Genomic DNA, 22,387 nt, shown 5'->3' with positions numbered 1-22,387 from the left:
TCAGTTAAGCTTAGTGCAGACCTATTTAAACAACATGCCTGTTTTATAACATTCAACACTAACAGGAACAACATATATTAACACTTTATCATTCACAAAAGACAGCGAACGCATTGATTCTCCTCCTGGTCATTGTCCGACGGCTGCAAAAGTGTCTTTGAGCAATTTGTTCCACTCTCAGGGAAGTGCTCCAGTTTGATAGTGGGAAGTACCAGCATTCGATGATTTAGTCCATGTCTTTGGTTAGAGGTGATCTATGTCCGACATAAAGGGTCACACCAGACCTTTTGCACGTTTTAGCCCATTTACTAAGAATCACATATACTGTCTATTGAGTGAACCATTTCCCAAAGCATATTACTCTACTATTACTAGTCCTAAAGATTTTTGAGACGGTTTCACACTTTCAAATTAAAATAAATCCAGCTCCGTTTTAGCGCCTGTCTCTTTAAGACCCCTTCCTGAAAAAGCCCAGTCTGCTCTGATTGGCTTTTGATAAAAAATATAGTGCACCTTTGCAAAGGTACGCTACGTTCCAAATCGCATACTTTTTCTTTTTACTTTTAGTACATACTGCAGCTGCCCATAAAAAATATGTACTGTTGCATGCAGTATGTATACAATTGGGACATAATACTTTATCATAATATTGCGCCTTGTACTTTAACCCTCTTGCTCATATATCCGTTGAGGTTTGTGGGTCAGAATAGACAGAAAAGCATGCTGGCTTGCAGACTGTAAAATGCGACAGGCTGTAGTAGGACATCCTGTCGCATTTTGGCATACTGCATTTGACATACTGAATCTTTCATACTAAATAGTATGGTAGTATGGGTATTGGATCACACAGCTAGTTCTCAAGCCGTGAGCGATATATTCTAATGCACCTGCATGTGACATAGGAAGGGGAGCCAAACCTGAATGGCTTGTTGAATCACGTTCTCTGATCTAGACATCTATTTCACAGTTTGTGGGTTGGTAGATACTCCAGATACCCAAATGTATGAGCACAAGCACTGGAAAAGTGAGTTTTTCATGATATGTCCCCCTTAATACAATACCAAAATGAGTGGGAAAAATGGCTGTCTGGATCTGGTTGGAAATCTTATCTTTATCTCATCTCGTCTGATTCTCTAATGTATTCTGTCAAATAAAGGCAAAAATGCTCAAAAAATTATCTTTAAAAAAAAATTATAAAATACCTTTGCTTTGGAAAATGGTCAGCAGTAATGTAACATATAGTTGATATGTAATAAATAGACTAAGGCATGCAAAATCACCTGTATGATCCATTAATACAGCAGACATACTTGGGGATCCTAAGTTCTTTTCGCAGGTTTGGCAACAAGCTGCCTCTCTCTCTCGAGCTCCTTCTCACGTTGCTGCTCCTTCTCCAGCGCCTCCTTCTGCTTCTGCTGCTGCAGCTTCAAAGCTCGTTTCTGACAAAGAACAACAACAGTCAACACATTTAATCAGTGTACGCATTGTTTAGTTTGCATATCATCCATCAAATTGTGCTCCTTATCTTTGACTATACTAATGCCAACTAAAAAGTACTAAGAGATACCTTTAGTTTAGTTGTTTTTTCGTGGAGCATAATCATCTCTTTCCTGACGTTCACCAGTTTATTGTGGTAAACCTTCGCCTCTGTAAACTAAAGACAACAAACTGGATTAGAAATCATTCCTGCCGGCAACAAACACGAGCAAAATGAACACAAATGAGATTATAATTCATTCCAAACATACCAGTGAATTGAGGTCCAGTAAGGCATTACAGTCTCTGAACTTGGTGACTTCTTGGTCCAGCGTGTCTAACAATACCAGCTGATTTTGTCTGGTTGAGACAAAAATGAAGAAGAAATCGAGTTTACTCTTTCACCAAATCAATGGGTATAAAAATGTACATATGCTGAACATTCAGCGAGACTGGATGTTTAGAAGTGTCCAGTAAACATTGTAAACATGAGTTTATTGTCTCAATCGCTAGTTTCAAGTCTTCTTCAATACAGCATGATGTTCATTTAGTAAATTATGGTCCCATTTAGAGTCAAATAGACCATAAAGCAGGGGATGCTTTAGGGCGGGGCTGCCTTGTGATTGACAGGTCGCTACCACAGCGTTGTCCAGTCTGGGTGTTTTCCTTGTTTTTGTCTTACAACTTTAACCCTTTCACAGAGTGTTTTCAGTTCATGAAAGTGAATTATAACCTTTTTGGTCGATTATAAATGTCTTATTCAGCGTTCGGTTCCACTTAGCTCCACCCTCTCGTGTCACTTCTGGTTGCAAATACCAAGATGGCGATGGCCAAAATACCGAACTCAAGGCTTCAAAACAGCAGTCCACAAACGAATGGGTGACGTCACGGTGACTACGTCCACTTTCTACATACAGTCTATGGTTTTTAACTCTCTGGGAAAATGGAGGAAGACCAGTGTTTTGTGTACTGTGAAGGTTTTTTTCTCACTAATTATCTGCACAGGACCCTAAGTGATAAACCGAATGAAAGGGTTTTTGTTTCTTCTCTTTGTTATCAGTCAGAATACATTTTGTGTATCTGGAAAATCAATGCCTGCATGCTGGTCCATTCTTCCCCCTCGCACTACCAGACGCCAGCATGTAGATAGTGAATGCTTCCATAGCCAAGAAATTCCCTGGAAGACACTACCAGCATTAAATCAACTGGTCCACCCAGTCCATCCTGTGCCACCATTTGTTTACTGCATACTTGTGTCTGTGTAGGTCAATATGTTTGCGAGTGAATCACACAACGGACTGCTGTGCAGGCAAAGAGAGCTTGTTGTTAAAGATGTTTTACATATAATCTTATCCTTCACCCACCAATTAATAGAAATTTGTGAAGGAAGAATTGTTTTAAGAAAATAGTTCTTCACTGCTTCCTTTCTAATCTCTTTTACCCTGGGATTCATGGGACCGTCCTCAATATTTAACATACAAATCAAAAGACAATTTACAAGCATGTTTGCATGGTTACAAAGCCTATTTAAAGTTCAGTCTGATTCTCTTAGCACCTCGGTTAGCTCAACATTTTGAATGATTTCTTCTTTATATAATTCCTTGATCCTCCTTGATCCTCATCTTGCTGTGAGCTACAGAGACATTTTAAACTAGATTATACAGCATTACAAGCATGCAAGAATTTAAAAACTTGGTTAAGGATTATGTGAGTCTGTCATTTCTTTGTATGTGTTTTTGTAATGTTTTGCTGTTTTGTTTTTTAAGTCTGTTATTTGTGTTTTTACATGTGGTGCTTGTGTGAAACGTTTACGCTGCCATCTTGGCGAGGAGCCCCTTGGAAATCTGCAATACCTATCAAATGTCGTGAAACACCAAGCGAGGAAATACTCACGTGAGCTCTTGTAGGGCTCGTTTAGAGTTCTGTAGGTCTGGTAGGTAGTGAGAGAGTAATCCCTCGGTGAGTTTGTCCACTGCTTCCTTATCCACAAACACGTCCTCTGCAGGGGCTGAGCTTTCCAGACGCAGTGATCCCTGCTGGAGATCTGTCAAATATTAAAGAAAAAATGTACAAACTATTTAGTATTGTGTCACCCAAGTCCGATGGATCTTTGAAATCTGACAGGCTACCTTTCACTGTTTTGTAAGATTGCATTGTTTTCAGTGATCTAGTGTCAGTCACTGTACTGAAGACATTGTGCAGTTCATCCCATATTTCATGTATCTTTCACCAAAATAATCACTGGACATTGCTAGTATAATAAGCATGCAATAATATAAATTGTGTTGCTCTGGCTCTATCTATCTGGCGTGGAGAGGAGGTCGTGTTGCTCTGGCTCTATCTATTTGGCGTGGAGAGGAGGTTGTGTTGCTCTGGCTCTATCTATCTGGCGTGGAGAGGAGGTCGTGTTGCTCTGGCTCTATCTATCTGGTGTGGAGAGGAGGTTGTGCTGCTCTGATTATATCTATCTGGCGTGGAGAGGAGGTCGTGTTGCTCTGGCTCTATCTATTTGGCGTGGAGAGGAGGTCGTGTTGCTCTGGCTCTATCTATTTGGCGTGGAGAGGAGGTCGTGTTGCTCTGGCTCTATCTATCTGGCGTGGAGAGGAGGTCGTGTTGCTCTGGCTCTATCTATCTGGTGTGGAGAGGAGGTTGTGCTGCTCTGATTATATCTATCTGGCGTGGAGAGGAGGTTGTGTTGCGCTGCTTGACATCCTCCAGGATCCATCTTCTCATATATGTTCACATTATATGTATTCATTTTTGTCATGTCTGTGTTGTATTTTCCTGATGTTGTTACTCTGTACACAACATCTATTGCACATCTGTCCATCCTGGAAGGGGGATCCCTCCTCTGTTTTGTTTTGGGATTTTGTTTTTTGGGGGGGGGGGGGGGGTCCTTATCCAATGAGAGGGTCGCACTGTAAAGGACTGAGGGTGTCGTTTCATGTACAGATGTAAAGCCCCCTGAGGCAAATTTGTGATTCGTGATTTTGGGCTATACAAAAATAAAATTGAAATGGACTTGATGCCCATAGTCTCTTCCTCGGACCCCCTAGTGGTCTCTCACAAATGAATGAAGATGCATGAGCTGCCCTCTGAAAGGCACAGACTGGGGCTGGATCATTCAGCTAATCAATAGTAAAGTTCATGCAGGCTGGTCATCAGACAGGTGTAGACAGGTGTAGACAGGTGTAGACAGGTGCAGACAGCAGGTTAATCACACACCTTCACTGTGTGGGGGTTCAATCTGGAGCGAAGGTCCTTCATCTTCCATCTCCTTTACCTCCATATGCAACGACTCTGCTGACCCAGACTGCTTTTATAACCTGAAACAAAAGAGGCATCAAGAAACCAACACCGAGTCAATCAGATGGAGATGATCAGTTGAACGTTAGTTAGCGCATCACAACATCGATGAGGAAGTCTTTCAGCTAGCCCACTAAACTGCTTCATAACGTGTTACAGCGTGAACCACACTACCTGTAAACATCTCCCCTCAGTCAACACCGTCTTACCTGTTTCACTGTGTATTCATTAATGTAGGTCTTATGAGTTATTTCCAAAAAGCTGCAGAGACAACGGTGAAGATGTTGAGTATTTGTTGCTGCGTCATGTGACTAGTGATGTGTAGGTCCCGAACGAGACGGTTCAAAGAGCCGGCTCTTTTAAAGGGACTGTTTGTAACTTTCAGAAATGCTTGTTAACAGCGACACCTGTGGCCGTTAAGTCAACGAAAGTCAGCGTCGGGCTCGCGCTTGCTCGCTCTACATAGACATGAACGAGAATCGTTCAAAACAGTGAGGCGACACACGTCAGCTTAAACCACAATATCACTCTATATTTCAGCTGCTTGGCAGTAATGTTAGCTGACCAGATGAAGGTCTCTCCATGAATCACTGCTGATCCTAGTGTTGGCTTTTCCTGCTTCAGCCCCGGTGCTTCAGCCCCGGAGGCTGAAGCAGCGGGGCTGAAACGTTATTGCCTCCCGACTGCGCCCGCAGGGAGACACCAGCACCAGGTCGGAGACGATAACGTTTCTCGCTGCGGAGCCCCGTCACTTCACAAGACATGGGAAACCTCTGTTGGTCTGGAGGAGCTGCAGCAGTTATTTCTGCACAAATGTCCACTGCACATTCCCTAGATATTCTCAGAGCTAAACTTACTCTTCTGCAGTGTGGAGTGAGCGCACATGCAGGTCTAGAGGTGGAGCGAGACAGCGAGAACGCGCGCGGTGTGTGAGTGAAGACAAGCAGGCAGGCAGGTAGAGGAGCAGAGAATCCGGCTACATGCGAGCGTGCATATGCGAGCGCGCATGGGATCCCGACCCGGTAGATTTATACGTGTAAAAAGTTACAAACAGTCCCTTTAAGTGAACGATAAAAGCCGGCTCCCGTCCGAGAGCCGTTTTTTTTTTCTTGTTCCATTATAAAAGGCAGAAGTGGTAAAATGAAGAGCTGTTTGGGGAGCCGAAAGAGCCGGCTCTTCTTGGTGAGCTGAGCCAAATGATCTGGCTCACTAAAAAGAGCCGGAATTCCCATCACTACATGTGACTGCTGCGTCATCACGTGATTGCTGCTGCGGGCGAAACCCAACTTGCTAGTGTTACTTCCGGAGTGCGGAGCTAGAGAGTGTGACGACCCTGATGTTTACACCAGTTTTACCATGACCGCTTCTACTTTAAAGACCAACTGAGTGTGTAAGACCGTAACGTGTATCTATTAGGTAAGTCAGGCTTTATATTTCTTAACATATTACCACATTAAAGGGTTGTCTGTGTGTCTCTGAGTGACATGACCGAGAGCTAACCGTTACTAGCTAGCTGGTTGCTGTGTAGCCGGGGCAACAGCCCTCAGACTCTGTTTATCATCTCTGAGAGGAATGTGAGTGACTCTGTAGCACAGCAGGTCACCATCTGACCACATGAATAGGTCTGGAGTCAAAATGCTGAGCTGTACTGAGAACAAAGCTGTACAGGAACAGCTTTGTTCCAGCTGCAATTGTTCATTTAAATAAGTCCTAGCAGCTTTTGCACATATTTGTGGAAAGTTTATCCCTTTTCTCATTTATTGTGTTTTTTTTTGTCCTGATATTTCAGTGTTTTTTTATATTGTTCTTGTGGCCTTCTTTTATTTTTGCTGGGTCTTGATCCCAGTAAGCCTTTGAGTACTCTTTGTCATGTTTATGGTATGTCTGTCTCTTGTCTGTGCTCTACCTTATTGTCAATGCGGATGTCATCCTCTATTTTTGCTGCAAAACAAATCTACCTAGGGGTACAAATAAAGTCACCTGAACCTGAACCTGTACTGACGTGAAATGATGCTTTCTGGTGTCACTTTCTTTGTCTTCTCCAGGTGCTGAGATGGAGTAGAAATGCAAGAGTTCAACCTACAAACATGTGACCTGGGAGGACAGTAACCTACAGACAGAGCTCACCTTGATACACCTCAGTATTAAAGATGGCAGGTGGGAACTTCTTGAGCAAGGTGCGGTCCGCCTTCAGGAGGGAGAGGAGCGACTGGGACCTGAGCGACACGGCCCCCCTCGACTTCGCTGACGAGCTGGCGGACGATGAGACGCCCAAGTTCAACAAGCTGAAGGTGGTGGTCTCCGGGGAGATGTCCGACTACTCTGCCGGAGCTCCGTCCAACGGGGTGGCCGTGAACACGCTGGTGGTGGCGGATGATGATGACTCGCTGCTCGACTCCTCTTCCAGCCTGGGCAGCCCGGGGTTGAACATGGACCCCTGTGACAGCTGCACCAAGAAGAGGGAGAAGATCAAGCACAAGAGGGTGATGAAGAGGCTGGTCTTTGCAGCTTTGCTGTATTTCTTTTTCATGACAGCTGAGATTGTAGGTAAGAATGTGCAGAGTGAAACTCACTATACAGTATTGTTTTATCAGTCTGTGACTTGTCCTGACAAGAAACTTGACCAACCTGTCACAGAGATGTGGGAAACAAACTGAAGGCTGTAAGGCTTTCAAGATGTGTTTGTCTGGGCAAGGCTGTTCTTAAAGCAGCAGTGGGTAGAAATGGAGCAAATATGATTAATAAAGTTATTTTTATAAAACGGTCACAATATCCTGACAGTAGTGCATGAGACAGGTAATCTGAAAAAAAAAATAGTGGGCTCTGGTGTCCTCTGGTGCTCTTAATGGCATCTGCAAGATTTCACAGACCGGAGGAAAACAACCAATCAGAGCCGAGCTGGAGCCTGCCGTCTCTGAGCAGCTGTCAATCACTCGCAAACTCTGATCAAACAGTCAAACTAGGCAGCGCTGATCAAATATGAATCAATATTCTGTTACTGTGATGCTTATTTCTCACCTCAAATGTTTTCAGAAACATCTTGTAGTGTACTGTTTAGCTGTAAAATGAGAAAGTTTGTGACCCGGCAGCCATGTGGAGATCAGTTGAGGAAAGACCAAGCACCGCCCACCAGCCAGAGTAAACTTTTTCATACATATTGATTCATATTTGATCAGCGCTGCCTAGTTTGACCGTTTGATCGGAGTTCGCGAGTGATTGACAGCTGCCTCCGTTGAATGAACACTCAATAGGAACGCTCTCTCTGAAATGACCTGTGATTGGTCAAAGTCTCCCATCACGGGCTAGATTTTCTAAAGCCTGAAAACAGAGCCATGAGGAGGTGCAGAAGTCTAGTTTTCTCCCAGAACACATGAATTACAATATGCTGAAAGGTTATTATGGAATTTTTGCCCAATGATGCACAGAACATTCTGCCACTGAAGCTTTAATGCCAATACCTTACAATGATCAAACAGGGAGAGACATTGATTGTTCCTTTCACTTATCAACAGTCAATAAGTTTACAAAATGAACTCCAATGCCCCCTGTAAAGTGGCTTTCCAACCTTGTTTTACAGCAGAGGTGGGCTACCTTGCCTGAAACAAAGTACCTCCACTAACATCATAAAACATGAACCTTTAGAAAAAGGGAGCAGAGGTTGCTATTTCACACAGGCTGCATTTTAATGAGTGTTAATGTTTAAAGATTAACGATCCAATATCATCGATACGTATCATCATCTTTAACATCTTTAAGATAACGCCTTTACTTTGAAATTCTTAACTGAAAAAAAAACATTTGCACTTAAACATGAGAAATGTGGCACATTTTTTTTTATTGCTTTTATTAAAAGCGATGCCCAGTCATAAAAATGTCAAATCATAATTTAGTTGCTTTTTGTGAGTTTATATAAATATAACTGATTGTGTTAAATATAAATTAAATATGATATTGTCTCATATCAATCAAAGGCCCCTGAATTGAATCAAATAAAAATCATATCGTGGCAGACTTTGTGATATCAGCGAATATCGTATCGTTGTCCAAAGAATCAATATAATATCATATTATGATGAAACTTGTGATTTACACCTCTATTGAGCACCACAAATCACATTCTAAGGAGAAATCTAAAGAGACATATTTCTCAACCCAGGCGTACAACCACAAACTATCTGCATGCTTAAATATCGAGAGAAAAGCACAAATATTTTTATTCTAATTTAGCTGAATTGAGCTCAGGATGATAAAATATGATCCATTGCAACAATGGCTGTCCTCAACCAAAGAAATTCTTAATCAACTAACAATCATATGATTTTGTCGACTAATCGATTCGTTGATCTAATCGACAGATCTGCAAAACTGATTTCTCAAAGAATCACACAAAAGCACCACTCTAAATGTTGTGTTTACCAGAGATGTGCTCATAAGTTTCTTAGACATAAGTCAGTCATTATGAAAAAGCATAACAAATGACTAATCGTTAAAACTGAAGTGATCTTGATCAACAAAGAGGAAAAGGACAGATTAGTTGACTAAGAGGGGGTAACCCTAGATACAATACAATACAATATTTGAATCATCACCGTACCACGGAGCCACTAAAGTCCCGTCTTGTTCCCACAAGTTAATTATCTTGTGGGAACAAGTTTTAATCATGCATGCACAAGATAATTAACTTGTGTGCACAAGATAAAAAATAGCCCCTCACAGGACTTTAGTTTCAGTCTTTTAGGTTGTATGTAAGCTTTCAAGTATTTGTTTCAGGGCTATAGGATTGTTCATACCTCTATCTACCTATACCGACTCTACATCAAGACCGTAGTTGCTGCAGTTTCTGTCAGTCTGGGTGGAAAGCAGCCAGAGGCCCCAATGATTGATTATATGTCCAACCATCATTTCAACCTCTGCTGCAGGAAAAAGCCTGTCCTGCTGACTTGCTTGTGCTGAATAATCTCCTAGATTATTGATTTATCTTTTTAAAGCACCACAATACAGTACAGGGTTGTTGTTATTTTGACAATCTTTGGATCATACATTTTCTGGTTGAACATGATTATACCAAAAAGAAAACCATGGCCCAAACATAAAAAAAAATAGCATTTTTAAAACCATTAGGTCGATGTGTGCGAGACATTTCCTGTTTGGCAGTCCTTGCAGCAATTTGTTTTCACATTCAATAGAGGGCTTTTGTTTTCTTTATGAGTCAGTGTTTCCTAATAGAAAAGTGGTGACCGCAACACAGCTTCTTTGTTATGTTTTTGCTGGTAGTGTTTGAGACAGTTCACCATTTTGTTTATCAGATGGTCACATTAGAATAGATCATATGCTGTTTTTAAAATTCAATTATCTGCCAAGTGAATCATCAAAAAAGAAATGTACCCGTGGCTCTAAAGAGTACGTGACGGTTCACAGCAAAGCTGGAAGTCTAACCATGTACTTTACTGTCAGTGTATATCTGCATGGAGCCTACACCCTTCTAAACTTGTGTTGTTTATCTCAAAATCTCTGCATGCACAAATCTCTTAGATAGATCTCAGCAGATGTTATTTCAGTTGTCTTTGTCTTTGACTTCCAGGTGGTTACTTGTCAAACAGCTTAGCCATAATGACTGACGCTGTGCACATGCTGACAGACGTTGTGGGCATTTTGTTTTCTCTGCTGGCCCTCTGGCTCTCCACCAAGCCACCCACAAGGAGATTCACCTTCGGCCTGCATCGCCTCGGTAAGTTTCTGATCTCACAAGCACCTTCGCACTTCCTCTTTCCACCTCCCCTTTCTCTCTCTACACAAACAGATACAGGTGGTTTTCATGCAGATGAGTCAACAAAGAGAGTATTTGTTCAGCAGTGTTCAAGCAAGATCAGTTACCAGATAAGACACTAAAGATTTAATTATAAATAGCGATGCAGATTATTGAAATTTCTGCCAATAACTGATACATTTAGGTCACTTTGGATGTTACCAATATGAATATTTATCATTTCATCACAACACCATTGTGTGTCTAGTTTCCACTAGTGGAGTTTACCTATTAGAGTGTAACTGTGGTGTTAAGTGCAGATATAGATGTACAAAATACTGCTTTGTTACTACCTATCCTGATTTATTACTGGATACTACACTGTTGCCAAATGGCTGCAATCACTCATGGAGATAAACAGCAATTACTTCAACTCAAATGTAGAAAAAAAAGTAAGATTATTTCTGTATTTATTTTGGCATAACATTGTCAAACATCTTTGTTCAGCATTTTTCAGTTGGATACTTCAAAGCTTCCCTGTAAGACTGTCACACAATTGACAGCAAAACTAAACTGGTTTCATGTAATTAACCCTTATTTACACAAAGTAGGTTGGTTAACAGTTATAGTGAAAAAACTAAATAACTGGATCAGACATAATCATTAATAAAACAACAGAGTAATAGACAACAAACAAGGTACATCCTCACTTTAAGCAGTCATATCCGGGTACAGGACAGTTATTGAATAGTCTAGAAGATACAGAAAGGTACACGTGATTTAATTTTTAGATGACATGGCAGATTATTTTATGACGCTGCTGCACAGTAAACAGTAACAGCAAACAGTAAAACAGTGCTAGATCATGCTGTTAAGAAGGAGCCAGAGCAGCAAAAGTTATGAGATGGCAGCTGTCCAACAAGGGCTTTGTAAATAAATACCTGCGCTGCTGCCAACCATAAATATGTTTTTTAGGGCAGTGGTGGCCTAAAGGTTAGAGAAGCGAGCTTGGGACCGGCAGGTTGCCGGTTCAATCCCCCGGACCGGCAGGATAAATCTGGGTGGGGAAAGTGAAAAAGCCTCATTACCACCACTGAGGTGCCCTTGAGCAAGGCACTTAACCCCAACAGTTGCCAGCAGATTAGACTGTGGTTGTACTGTGCAGCTTCCAGGTGTGAATGTGTAACTGTGTAAATGTGATCAGGGTGTGTCTGAAAAAGAGAGCATTGCTCTCAGTGAACCTCCCCCTGAATAAATAAAGGTAAAAATATATATATATAAAATACTCCTGTCATGATCGTAAGGACAAAATGGTGAATATAATCTAGAGGCCTCAGAGTGGAGGCACCATCTCTATAATACAGGAAGTGAGCAGTTAACTGCCTCTTTCTACATGCCAGAGGGAAGCTGGTGCACAGCTTCTGTTGTGGTTTACCAGCAGGGTTTTCTATGTGATGCTCTATTTAAATGTATGATGCCAGTAAAGGTCACGAAAGTACACTGGAACTTGATAATTGTGTCACATTTTATTTTGATCCAGTTTATATTGTATATGAACATGTACTAGGGATTTTTTTTAGATTTTATTTGAATACCCCCATTTATTTATATCATTCTGATATTTTACTTTTTTATTGTTGTTATACCTCGTCTGTACATATGTGTGCGTGCTGTGTATACGTATGTAGAGGGTTGTAAGTTATCTACGATATATCTAAAAAAAAGTAATATAATTATAATGATGCTATATCCTAAGACATTTGTATTCTGTGATCCTCTCAATATTAAACCCAGTCAGAGTGGAGATGTGCTTTGTAAGTTATTTTAATCTATATTATATTTCTATTAATCATCAAGAACTAAATTGAGATTAATAAGGGTATCTTTCAGTGTTTTTAAAGTGGAGTAATTTCTCAGTGGATTATAAAACAGTATTGTCCACTTAAATGCAGGGTCCATGATTTTGAGAAACCAGCAAGAGTGCACTAGATTTAAAAAAATGATCCAATCAAAAAACCCATCCCAATTTTGCCAACTCTTTTCCAATGAGATTAGTTAGCAGCACTAGCTGCTAACTAGCTCCAAAAGTCCCAAAATCTAAAAATCTAGAGAGAAAGTCGCCAAGTCAGCAACACCGACAGTCCGTCGCTCCAGACCTCCCTCCAAAGCCACTCCCTCAAAATTGTCATTATGAACGTAAACAACGAACATGACTGTTGTTGGTACTCACAGCTGTGAAGCTAGCAGCTCGTGGAAGACTTCGGTGACGCGCAATGAGGGCAAAGTGCTCTCAGGCTGGCAGGTAGACAGGCATCTACGTCTAATCATTTCATTCGGGCCAAATGAAATGATTGAACGAGTTTATTACCGTCCTGCGACAGCCAGAGATACCGGATTCTTTTCTTTTTTTTGTCAGAGCATTTGATTTATTGATTGCTGTCGGGATGTAATGAGAATTTCAACAGATATAACAAAAATGTTCAACAAATGACAGCATCATTTATATAAATGGAGAACAGGACAGCGTCCAAACTGGATCCCTGTTGGAGCCATTAAAACAAAATATATTTGATCAGAAACAGCATGTAGTATAGAGACTGAAATGCATTTCCATATTGCTTGAGGCTTGGATAATGCATGTGGTGATAATATTAATGATGTTTGTGACACTGTTTCATCGTACATCACATTCTGTGTAGACTCCACTGTCCCAACTAAAAGCGTTGTTATTTATCCAAATAACAAACCTTGGCTAACAAAGGAGCTTATATCAGTTATCAACAAAAAGAAACTGACCTATTGGACTGGTAATCTCCCAGAGAAAAAGGCAGTTTCTCGAGCAGTACGAAATGAAATAAGGAAGGCCAAACATAAATTTAAGGAAAAATTGAAGCACAATATAGCAGTGGAGACCTTAGAGTAGCCTGGCAAGGTATCAAGAATATGGCCTCCATAAACCAATACACTGAGACCAAAAAATCCATTAGTGTAGATGGAGTGGATAACTCTGATTTGCCCAACACTTTCAACTCCTTCTTCTCTCGCTTTGAAAAGGTCTGACTTCACTGAAAATGAATCTTTATGCAGAAAATCCCTCGAACCTCTAATTGAAATTGTGATATCTCAGGAATGTGTCACAGCATTATTTAAGAAGGTTAAGCTTAGGAAAGCTGCTGGTCCCGACGCCATCTGTGGGCGTACTCTGCATCACTGTGCCGACCAGCTCAGCGGGGTTTTCACCAGACTGTTCCAAACTTGTGCTGATCTAGGCCAAATTCCTACAATCTGAAAGACGTCAACCATCATACCTATTCCGAAATCAAAAAACCCCAAAGAACACAGTGAGTTCAGACCTGTGGCGTTTACTTCACTTGTAGTGAAGATTTTAAAGGATATTATTGTGTCTTCTATAAATGGAAAACTTAATCCCCTGCAATTTGCTTATCAGCCAGACAAATGTGTGAAGGACGCTAAACTTTTTATACTGGACACTGTGTATAAGCATCTAGAGAAACCTGGAGCTCATGCAAGACTTTTATTTGCAGACTTTTCCTCTGCTTTTAACAAAATGCAGCCTCACATCCTGATTGAGAGACTTGCCTCTCATTTTAATCTCCCAGACCAGCTTCTCATGCTGATTTTAAATTTTCCTACTGTGAGGGTCAAGCAGGTTTTCGTGAATGGACACAAATGTCCAACATGTCCAAATCAAACACAGGTTCCCTTCAGGGTTGTGTGTTGTCTCCCCTCCTATTTATCATGTACACCAACGGCTGCAGGTCTTCTCAGGAGAACAAGCTTCTTGTCAAGTTTTCTGATGACACTGTCCTGTTATCTCTACTTCAAGGCTCAGAGTCTGATCATGGTCCAGCATTACCTGAGTTTGATAAAAGGTGTGATGATAATCATCTTGACCTTAATGTTTCCAAAACAAAAGAAATGATCAGTGACTTCAGACACAAGACTGACAACAAAGCTAGTGTCATACACGGCGAAGATGTTCAGATTGTGGAGTCCTATGAATATCTTGGAACTGTGTTTGATTGTAAACTTAAGTTTCATATTAATACAGAGTCTATTATCAAACGAGGTCAACAGAGAATCTATTTAATGAGGAAGCTGAACTCTTTTAATGTCAGCGAGAGGATCTTAACTAACTTTTATTGTTCTTTTATCGAAAGTCTTCTGACCTTTTCTTTTATTTGTTGGTTCAGCGGCTTAACCATCAAGGACGAAAACAGCCTGTATAGCATTGTTAAGGTTTGCTCCAAGATCACTGGAGTCCAACAAAGAGACTTGTGTTCCCTCTGGGAGAATCAGGTGGTTAAAGAAGGCTAAAAATAGTATTAGCCAACCTCTTCATATTCTGTTTCCTGAGTTCTCATTGATCCCTTCAGGCCGCCGTTATCAGGCACCTGTGAGGAGAACTAACCGTTACTCCAACTCTTTTATTCCTTCTGCTATCAGGTTATTAAACTCAGACAGTAGTTATTTCATGTGAGACTTTTATGGACAGTTCCCTTACATGTGAATCATGTTACAATGTCTATTTATTGTCTATTTGTTTTCTCTTATCTATTTTATTGCTATTTATTATATTTTATTAACTCATTTGCTGTCCTTCACCGACCTCTGTTTGTCACTTCTACTGGTCTGTGATTGACATAACATTTTGGATGGTTGTCTGGATGTTGTCTGTGTGTGTTTGTGGGGTAAGCTGTGAATTGAATTGCCCTTCTTGGGATCAATAAAGTTGTCTGAATCTGAATTAACACCAATATATTTGGCATTATTTTGGTATTGTTTCTGACACCAGTAGATACTTGTAAGCAGTTGTTGCCCCGTACTGTAAAGCTAACTAGTATTGTTCATCCTTAGGTATTTAGGTACATTATAAATTAGATATTTCTCTTTGTTCCCTGTTTTTTATTGTCAAGAATATGCGTTGTATCTACAACTGATTGTGATTTCCTGATTTCCTAGAGGTGGTATCGGCGGTCCTCAGTGTGGTGCTCATCTACATTCTGACGGCCGTTCTGCTCTATGAGGCGGTTCAGAGGACGGTGCACCAAGAGTTCGACATAGATGGAGATATCATGCTCATCACCGCAGCTGTGGGAGTGGCTGTCAACCTCATGTAAGTCAATATGTATATAAGTAAATGTTTTGTTTACAGAAAGGCTTTTACAAAAGGAGAATGGAAGTGCAGTTATGTGACACTGCTGAGTGAGTCCCTGTGAGTGTCAGCAGTAATGTAACAGTTGAGTCCAAAGTACTGTCTAAAATGCACTTCATAGCTTTAAGTCGCTGATCCTCAGTGTGTAATGTTTGACCGTAGTCAGTTGGTGAAAAAAATAAAGAGTCACTGACTGTCAGTTAAACCATGATTGGATAATATATACAGTATATACTATGCCTAAAATAAAAAAACTCTTTCTTTGTTTTCTTGTGTCTTACAGAATGGGTTTCTTGTTAAACCAAGGTGGCCACCTCCACTCACACGGACATGGTCACTCTCACGGCCATGGTCATTCTCACGGCTCTGCAGCCTCAGGTTCACAGTCAGCTGGGTCGGGTCAGCAGCACGGCAGCCTGGCTGTAAGAGCTGCCTTCATCCACGCTTTGGGAGACCTCGTCCAGAGTGTCGGGGTGCTCATAGCTGCCTACATTGTCCGCTTCAAGGTACCCTGCCGTTTTCAAGAATGGTTTGTCATGAATGTTAACAATTAACGGCGCTTTCACAAGTCACCACTCAGTCCGTTTTAATCAAACTCTGGTGCGGTTCGTTGTGAACGCAGTAGTCATACTCTGGTGCGGACCGAAACAATCGGTCAGAGACCGTTTGTAAGAGGTAGTCTTAGAACTGTTTCCAAGTGAACCAAAATACAGGCTGCCTGTGTGGTCATTTGTTGAGACGGACACAGGTAAATGAGAGGTTAACATGAGTGGGAGAGGACTGACCTGATGTTTGCTTGACATCTGGGCCAAAGAGAACTTACCCAATATGCTAAATAAAGTCCATAAAAATAGTGACGTTTATAAAGTCATTCGAGATAAACTGGAGAAGGAATTCAAGCACACAGTAGATCAGTGCCGAGTCAAAGTGAAAACACACCACAATTCCCTGCATAGAAGTGGCAGCTCTCGATACAAAAAAAAACAAATTTTGCTCCTTTGTACACACCCCTCAGCTAATTTTTTTTTTTATTTGGTCGGCTTTAGTTGCACTGTGAAACGAACCAGACTGAATAGAAAACGAACCAATTCAATTCAATTTCACTCTGATTCAGACAAACCAAACGGACTAAAGCTTGTGAAAGCACCAGAACCTTTGTTTAGGAAACCTTGAAATATCCTTCATCTAATATAATTTAACGTTTCTTTCAGTAGACTAGTTTGATTTTCTTTCTATGAATATGGAAAAGATTTGCGGCTGTATTGTGCGTGACATTTTTTTAGAAGTTGATTGAAAATCATGTTGAATATCATCCCAGAGCACAGGGTGAACCATTTAGTTGTGTATATATATACAGTACATGCTCAGTAACAAGGTCAATGCACGTGTTGGTTGAGCTGGATGTCATCCATGTCTGACTCTGAAACTCTAGTAGAAACTAGTGTTTTTGTACCATGTAGTTATTCTTTTTCCAGTGATGTATTTCTGTGTAACTGTTGGCTGTAATTGGTGGTTCCTAGTTTTAAGTTCAACACTTTAATTTGGAATAACTATTGGGATAGCTAAGCATGCGTTTGGCGCTCAACAAATACATGCATTCATCATAGTAACTAATTATGTTGATGTAACTCTGACTCCACAGCCGGAGTTTAAGTTGGCAGACCCCATCTGTACCTACATCTTCTCCATTCTGGTTCTCGTCACCACATTCCGCATCATACGAGACACATCCGTCATCGTGCTGGAGGGTAAGTCTTTGGTTCTAGTCCCAGAGTCAGATTATTGAGTATTTAGAGTGGTGTGGATGCATTAAGGTGTTGTTTCTATCCTGCTGTGTCAGGTGTTCCCAGACATCTGGACACCCGGAGAATCAGAGAGGACCTCCTGAAGCTGGAGGACGTCCAATCAGTGGATGAGCTGAATGTTTGGGCGCTCACAGCTGACAAGACTGCAGCACTAGTGCATCTGCAGCTCAGTGAGTAGCTACACAACATCATTACACCCAATAAGGCAAAGGGGAATGTAAAGGAATATGTTTACAGTAATATTGTGTGAATTATCAAATTTATTATTCAGACACAGTAGCAATAGTTGCCCATATTTACATTTACTTTCTTAGTTTTCACACAGAAAAAAGATGTTAAATGATTTATTTGATTTATGATGACTTATTTATTCTACATGACAAATTTCTTAATTGTAGGTTTTGCAATCCCATTAAGGTTTAAGTAGATGAGCATATAAATGGGCTTCAGAACATTGAACATTTGTGGTGTTTTCAAGCGTCCGCACCGGCGACAGCCGTTCTCGTGACTGTGATATCTCAGGAACACCTTGAGGGAATTTCCTCAAATTTGGCACAAACGTCCACTCGGACTCAAGGAAGAACTGCTGAGATTTTGGTGGTCAAAGGTCAAAGTCACTTTAACAAATACGTCAAACACATTTTTGGCCATAACTCAATAATTCATATGCTAATTATGACAATTTCACATTATTTTATTCAGATATAATCAAATTAGTGAACAATAGAGAAAAATGTACATCACAAATCACTAAAGCCCAAATTGACGTCATCAAATAGTTTGTTTTGTCTGAACAACAGTCCAAAACACAAAAATGTTCAGTTTGCTATCATATAAGACAAAGAAAAGCAGCAAATCCTCAAAATGTCGAAGTTGTAACTTCAGCTCTAAAAAGTGAATTGCATATTTACTGAAAATTTAATGCAGATTTAAATGAATATTCAACAACCAGGTCAACACGTGTTATAATAAATACCACAGACAGTGATTACAGCTTGAAGTCTTGCTGGATATGTTTCTGTCTGGTTTTGGCGTGTCATTTGTTTTAAGATTTTCTCAAAATCAGTCACGTTAGATAAAGAGTTTCGTCCAGGAACGTCTACCTTCAAGTCTTTCCACAGATTCTCGGAGGAATACATGTCAGTGTTCTGGTTTAGCAGCTTTTGGCTTGACCACTTTGATTTTCCAGGGTTGATTTGGCAGCATGTTAAATATTTGTCTAAGGTCTTTATCCCTCTGTAGCGAGGTCTGCTTTGGTATTTGCTTGTGTTTGGCTTCGATCTTTGTTTGGGTGATGCTGCGTCCATCAGGCTTCACGGTAGGGATGATGTTCGATGGATGAGGTACTGAGACGTGTTTCTGCCAAATGTTGCAGAAAGGCTCAGGACTTCAGTTTTCATTTCATCAGACCAAAGTTTTTGTTTTTTGTCTCTCAAGAAACTTGAGTGCCAGTTCTTCCCTTGGCTCTCACCCTTTATCCTTGCAGTATCCATGTTCATGTAAAAAAGAAGAGTGATTTTATGATCACTGTATGTGTTAATGAGAAAAAAAGTCAATCATTCATCATTTTGATCCAGTTTGAATTCAAGCTGTTGTTTCACAAATGCAAAAATACTGAAGACATTGTAGAAATGTAGTGTAGCACATGTTGCTCCTTGGTATTTGCTTCTGTATTAAGATGTGAGGCCCCTCATGGAAATGGTCTACAGCTTACTCATATTCATGTTTGGCAGGCTCCAGATTTTTCACAACAGGGAGCTGTTTGGTTATGCATCTTGGGTCACCTATAGGAAACAAAAGTAATATCAGCAGCAGTTTAGACCTACAGATGAAGACATGTCAATCGAACCTGCTGCTGTGACTTCTCTTTCTGACTGGTGCTGTAGATTTGAAGTCAGAGTCACACAAAGTACATAAGTATCTAATTTTGACTTCACTTGTGGGATTAGAGATGTGAAACAAAATACTTAAAGGGGAACTACACCCATTTTCACGCTATGGTCTAAGACAGTCCAAAAAATATTAGTAAACATGAACAACTCTCTCCCAAATCCAAAAACTAGAGTGCTAAAACTCAAACTTGTGATGTCATAGCGTATAAAGTGTGAAGCTGCTCCATAGACAATGAATTGGGAGAGATGCTATAGATGTTCTGAGTATATGGGAACATTTTCTGTTTCACAGCTGAGAACACCACAATAGAATAAAGCTCATTTGGGTATAAAAACATTCTGTGGGTCCAAAAAATCAGTCTCCCATTCATTGTCTATGGAGCAGCTCCAGACTTTATACCCTATGACATCACAAGTTTGAGACTTAATTCTCTGGTTTCTGGTTTTGAGAGAGAGGAGCTAGGAGTTTATGTTCACACATATTGCTTGAATTTTCCGAGGCCATGGAAATAACATATTGGAATTCTTAATGTAGGTGGTGTTCCCCTTTAAAGACCCCGAATCATGTCTCATGAGTGGGATTGGATCATGTCCCAATCTCATTCTAAAATCTAAGCAGGTTTTGTGTATTTAAATGCTAACTGGACTGCATTTATATTGCGCTTTTCTAGTCTTGGCACCACTCAAATCGCTTTACAACTGTAGCCAGCATTCACACACACACACACACACACACATTCATACACTGGTGGCAGAGGCTACTGTACAAGGTGCTGCCTGTTCCACAGGAGCGATAAACAGTCACACACAAACACTATTGTCGGTGCTTGTATCGTGTCATTTCCTGTTAGTATAGAATGATTAAGTATGTTGATTTCTTTTTGTATACTAACTGTAAAACAACAATATAGTAAGACAATTATTACATACATATAGAATTAGTATGTAGAAGGGAATACACTTTTTTTCCAAGCAGACATTTTGATAGCAGGAAAGTACAGATGTAACTAACGACATCAACGATGGCTCAGTTCCAGTAAAGTGTCCCAGTAAACCATTCCAGGAAGCCAGTGCCCTGAAACCGGAAAATTTGATTAAATACACTTGGGTTTTTCCTGCTCTGACATGTCAAAATGTCTGCTGTGGACATACTTGGGACACACTGTAAGTTCTTTCATTTAAACTGCATTTTTGTGTTCGCAGCGCCCTCTAGTGCGAGCAACTGGGAGGACGTCCAGGCGAAGGCCCGCCACCTGATGCTTCACACCTACGGCCTCACCAGGTGCACAGTGCAGGTGCAGACACACCGGCTGAGGCCGGTACGCAATTGTACACACTGCCAGCAGGTTAGCGACTAAAGAGAGAGACTCCTGCTTACGGTGACCTCCACAGTGTGGTTCATGGAGCCAGACGGCAGAGAGTACAGCACACAGAGAGCCTGGATGTCGCACCGTTGCCTGTCACAGCTCAGTGACCGAGCAGGACATGGTATGTAAATGCATAAAAGACCGGTGCCAAAAGACAGTCGGTGGAACAACAAGGAGATGCACATTTCTAACTAAAGGATCACGACAGCCTCCATGGACCTTATGCTCTGACGCTTGCAAAGCTTTCGGAGTGGAGTTTGAATGCTTGAAGTCTCAACCGAGAAGAATGAAAAACTTGCTCTTAATTCACCATTCAAGCCTATTCCAACCTTTAACTTTTTTTTGTATTTTACACTTTGATTTATCACAAATGATGTTTTGTCATCAGGTGCAAATTTTACTTTTTGTTACTAGGTGTAGGAGGACTGTATTCTAGGATTTTATTATTTTACTGCGGATGTCAGCAAATGAAAATATGCATATACGGTGCATATGAGCTGTCCTCCTCATCACTGGCATAAGGGAGGCAAAAACACCTTACTGTGTCCCTTTAGTAGACATTACATCTCATCAAATGCACTTAATCATTAATATTCTTCTGCCAAAGTCTGTTGTAAGGCAGATGTCTTTAAAAGACAACAATTGTAGGTATTCTTAAAGCAGCCTGTACTGAACAACACTTAAAACACACTTAACATTTTATTCTAGCATGTCTCTTAATTAATTGTGGGGAGCGCGCAACTGACAATCAAAGTGTGGCTGACTTTGAAAAAGGCGAAATGTTACTGTGGTCGGACCAACGTCAGTATGGTTTCAGCCTAACACTCTATACTCAGCTTCTTTCCATATCATTAACTTACAGTATGATAATGCAGACAGGTTTGTGAAATCTTCAGTATTTCAGAGTTGCTGTGTTCTTCAGGGAGGGAGGTGTGAGTTGAAATGTGCCAATAACGGTGTTAATAGTATTATCTCTGTCAGGTGTTGAGAGGCTGTGGGGGGTTTTATGATAAACCTTTCATCGAGAGAAATCAGGAACTGGATCACTGTTTTTGTTTATAATAAAGTATTTAATCTTTTGTGTGTCTCTCTGTATTTTGTTTTTCTGGACAACTTCATGTTAGGAAACTTTTATTCTGCACAATTATCCACTTATGTTCACAGTCCAACTGAAAGCTGCTTATTTCCCACTGAATCAGTAACTGGTGCAGATGTTTGACCGTTCTTCGGCCACACGTTTGTTTCAAATTCCAATCAAATGAGTACTTGTTAATATTAATGTGAATAAAAAAACAAATGAAATCTTGTGAACACAGAATTTGAGATGATTATTGAGATGTTGCTGACTGCATACTACTGTGCAGTGGCTCAGCTTTTCTTAGATACGAGTAGGGGGGGCTTCAAGGAAAATAGGTTGGGAACTACTGCTTTAGTGTGCTGGATATGTTGGTGTTACTTTTCAACACTAGATGGTGTATTTCTACAATGACTGAGTAATTCTTTCATGACCTGATCATTTTGATAAGATAACATGCATACATACAGTTTGCATTGCACTCTATTTAACCCCTTAAATGATGGTGCACACATGGGCTGAACAGCAGAATAAACCACACATT

At 40.6% G+C, this 22,387-nt stretch overlaps 2 protein-coding genes across 4 annotated transcripts; one reads left to right on the top strand and one right to left on the bottom strand.

Moving 5' to 3' along the window:
• Positions 1–804: 804 nt before the first annotated feature.
• Positions 805–5,148, bottom strand: bloc1s6 (biogenesis of lysosomal organelles complex-1, subunit 6, pallidin). Of its 2 annotated transcripts, XM_037748616.1 has the most exons (7): positions 4,992–5,148; positions 4,702–4,802; positions 3,370–3,520; positions 1,749–1,836; positions 1,568–1,654; positions 1,311–1,439; positions 805–1,143 (listed from the first exon to the last, which is right to left on the bottom strand). In XM_037748616.1, the coding sequence occupies exons 2-6, from the start codon at positions 4,763–4,765 to the stop codon at positions 1,320–1,322; spliced, it is 510 nt and encodes a 169-aa protein (XP_037604544.1). In that variant the 5' UTR covers positions 4,766–4,802; positions 4,992–5,148; the 3' UTR covers positions 805–1,143; positions 1,311–1,319. The 2 variants fall into 2 exon arrangements, with proteins under 2 accessions (XP_037604544.1, XP_037604535.1); XM_037748607.1 differs by having other exon boundaries at positions 805–1,439.
• slc30a4 (solute carrier family 30 member 4) lies at positions 4,742–21,847 on the top strand. Of its 2 annotated transcripts, none has more exons than XM_037748593.1 (8): positions 4,742–4,866; positions 6,828–7,329; positions 10,364–10,510; positions 15,512–15,665; positions 15,988–16,210; positions 17,347–17,452; positions 17,545–17,679; positions 20,605–21,847. In XM_037748593.1, the coding sequence occupies exons 2-8, from the start codon at positions 6,933–6,935 to the stop codon at positions 20,757–20,759; spliced, it is 1,317 nt and encodes a 438-aa protein (XP_037604521.1). In that variant the 5' UTR covers positions 4,742–4,866; positions 6,828–6,932; the 3' UTR covers positions 20,760–21,847. The 2 variants fall into 2 exon arrangements, with proteins under 2 accessions (XP_037604521.1, XP_037604514.1); XM_037748586.1 differs by lacking the exon at positions 4,742–4,866 and adding an exon at positions 6,013–6,198.
• Positions 21,848–22,387: the final 540 nt, after the last annotated feature.

This window comes from Sebastes umbrosus, chromosome 2 (genome assembly GCF_015220745.1).
Source record: "Sebastes umbrosus isolate fSebUmb1 chromosome 2, fSebUmb1.pri, whole genome shotgun sequence".
In the NCBI taxonomy this organism is placed as follows: Eukaryota; Metazoa; Chordata; class Actinopteri; order Perciformes; family Sebastidae; genus Sebastes; species Sebastes umbrosus.
This window is presented reverse-complemented; position numbering and strand designations above follow the sequence as displayed.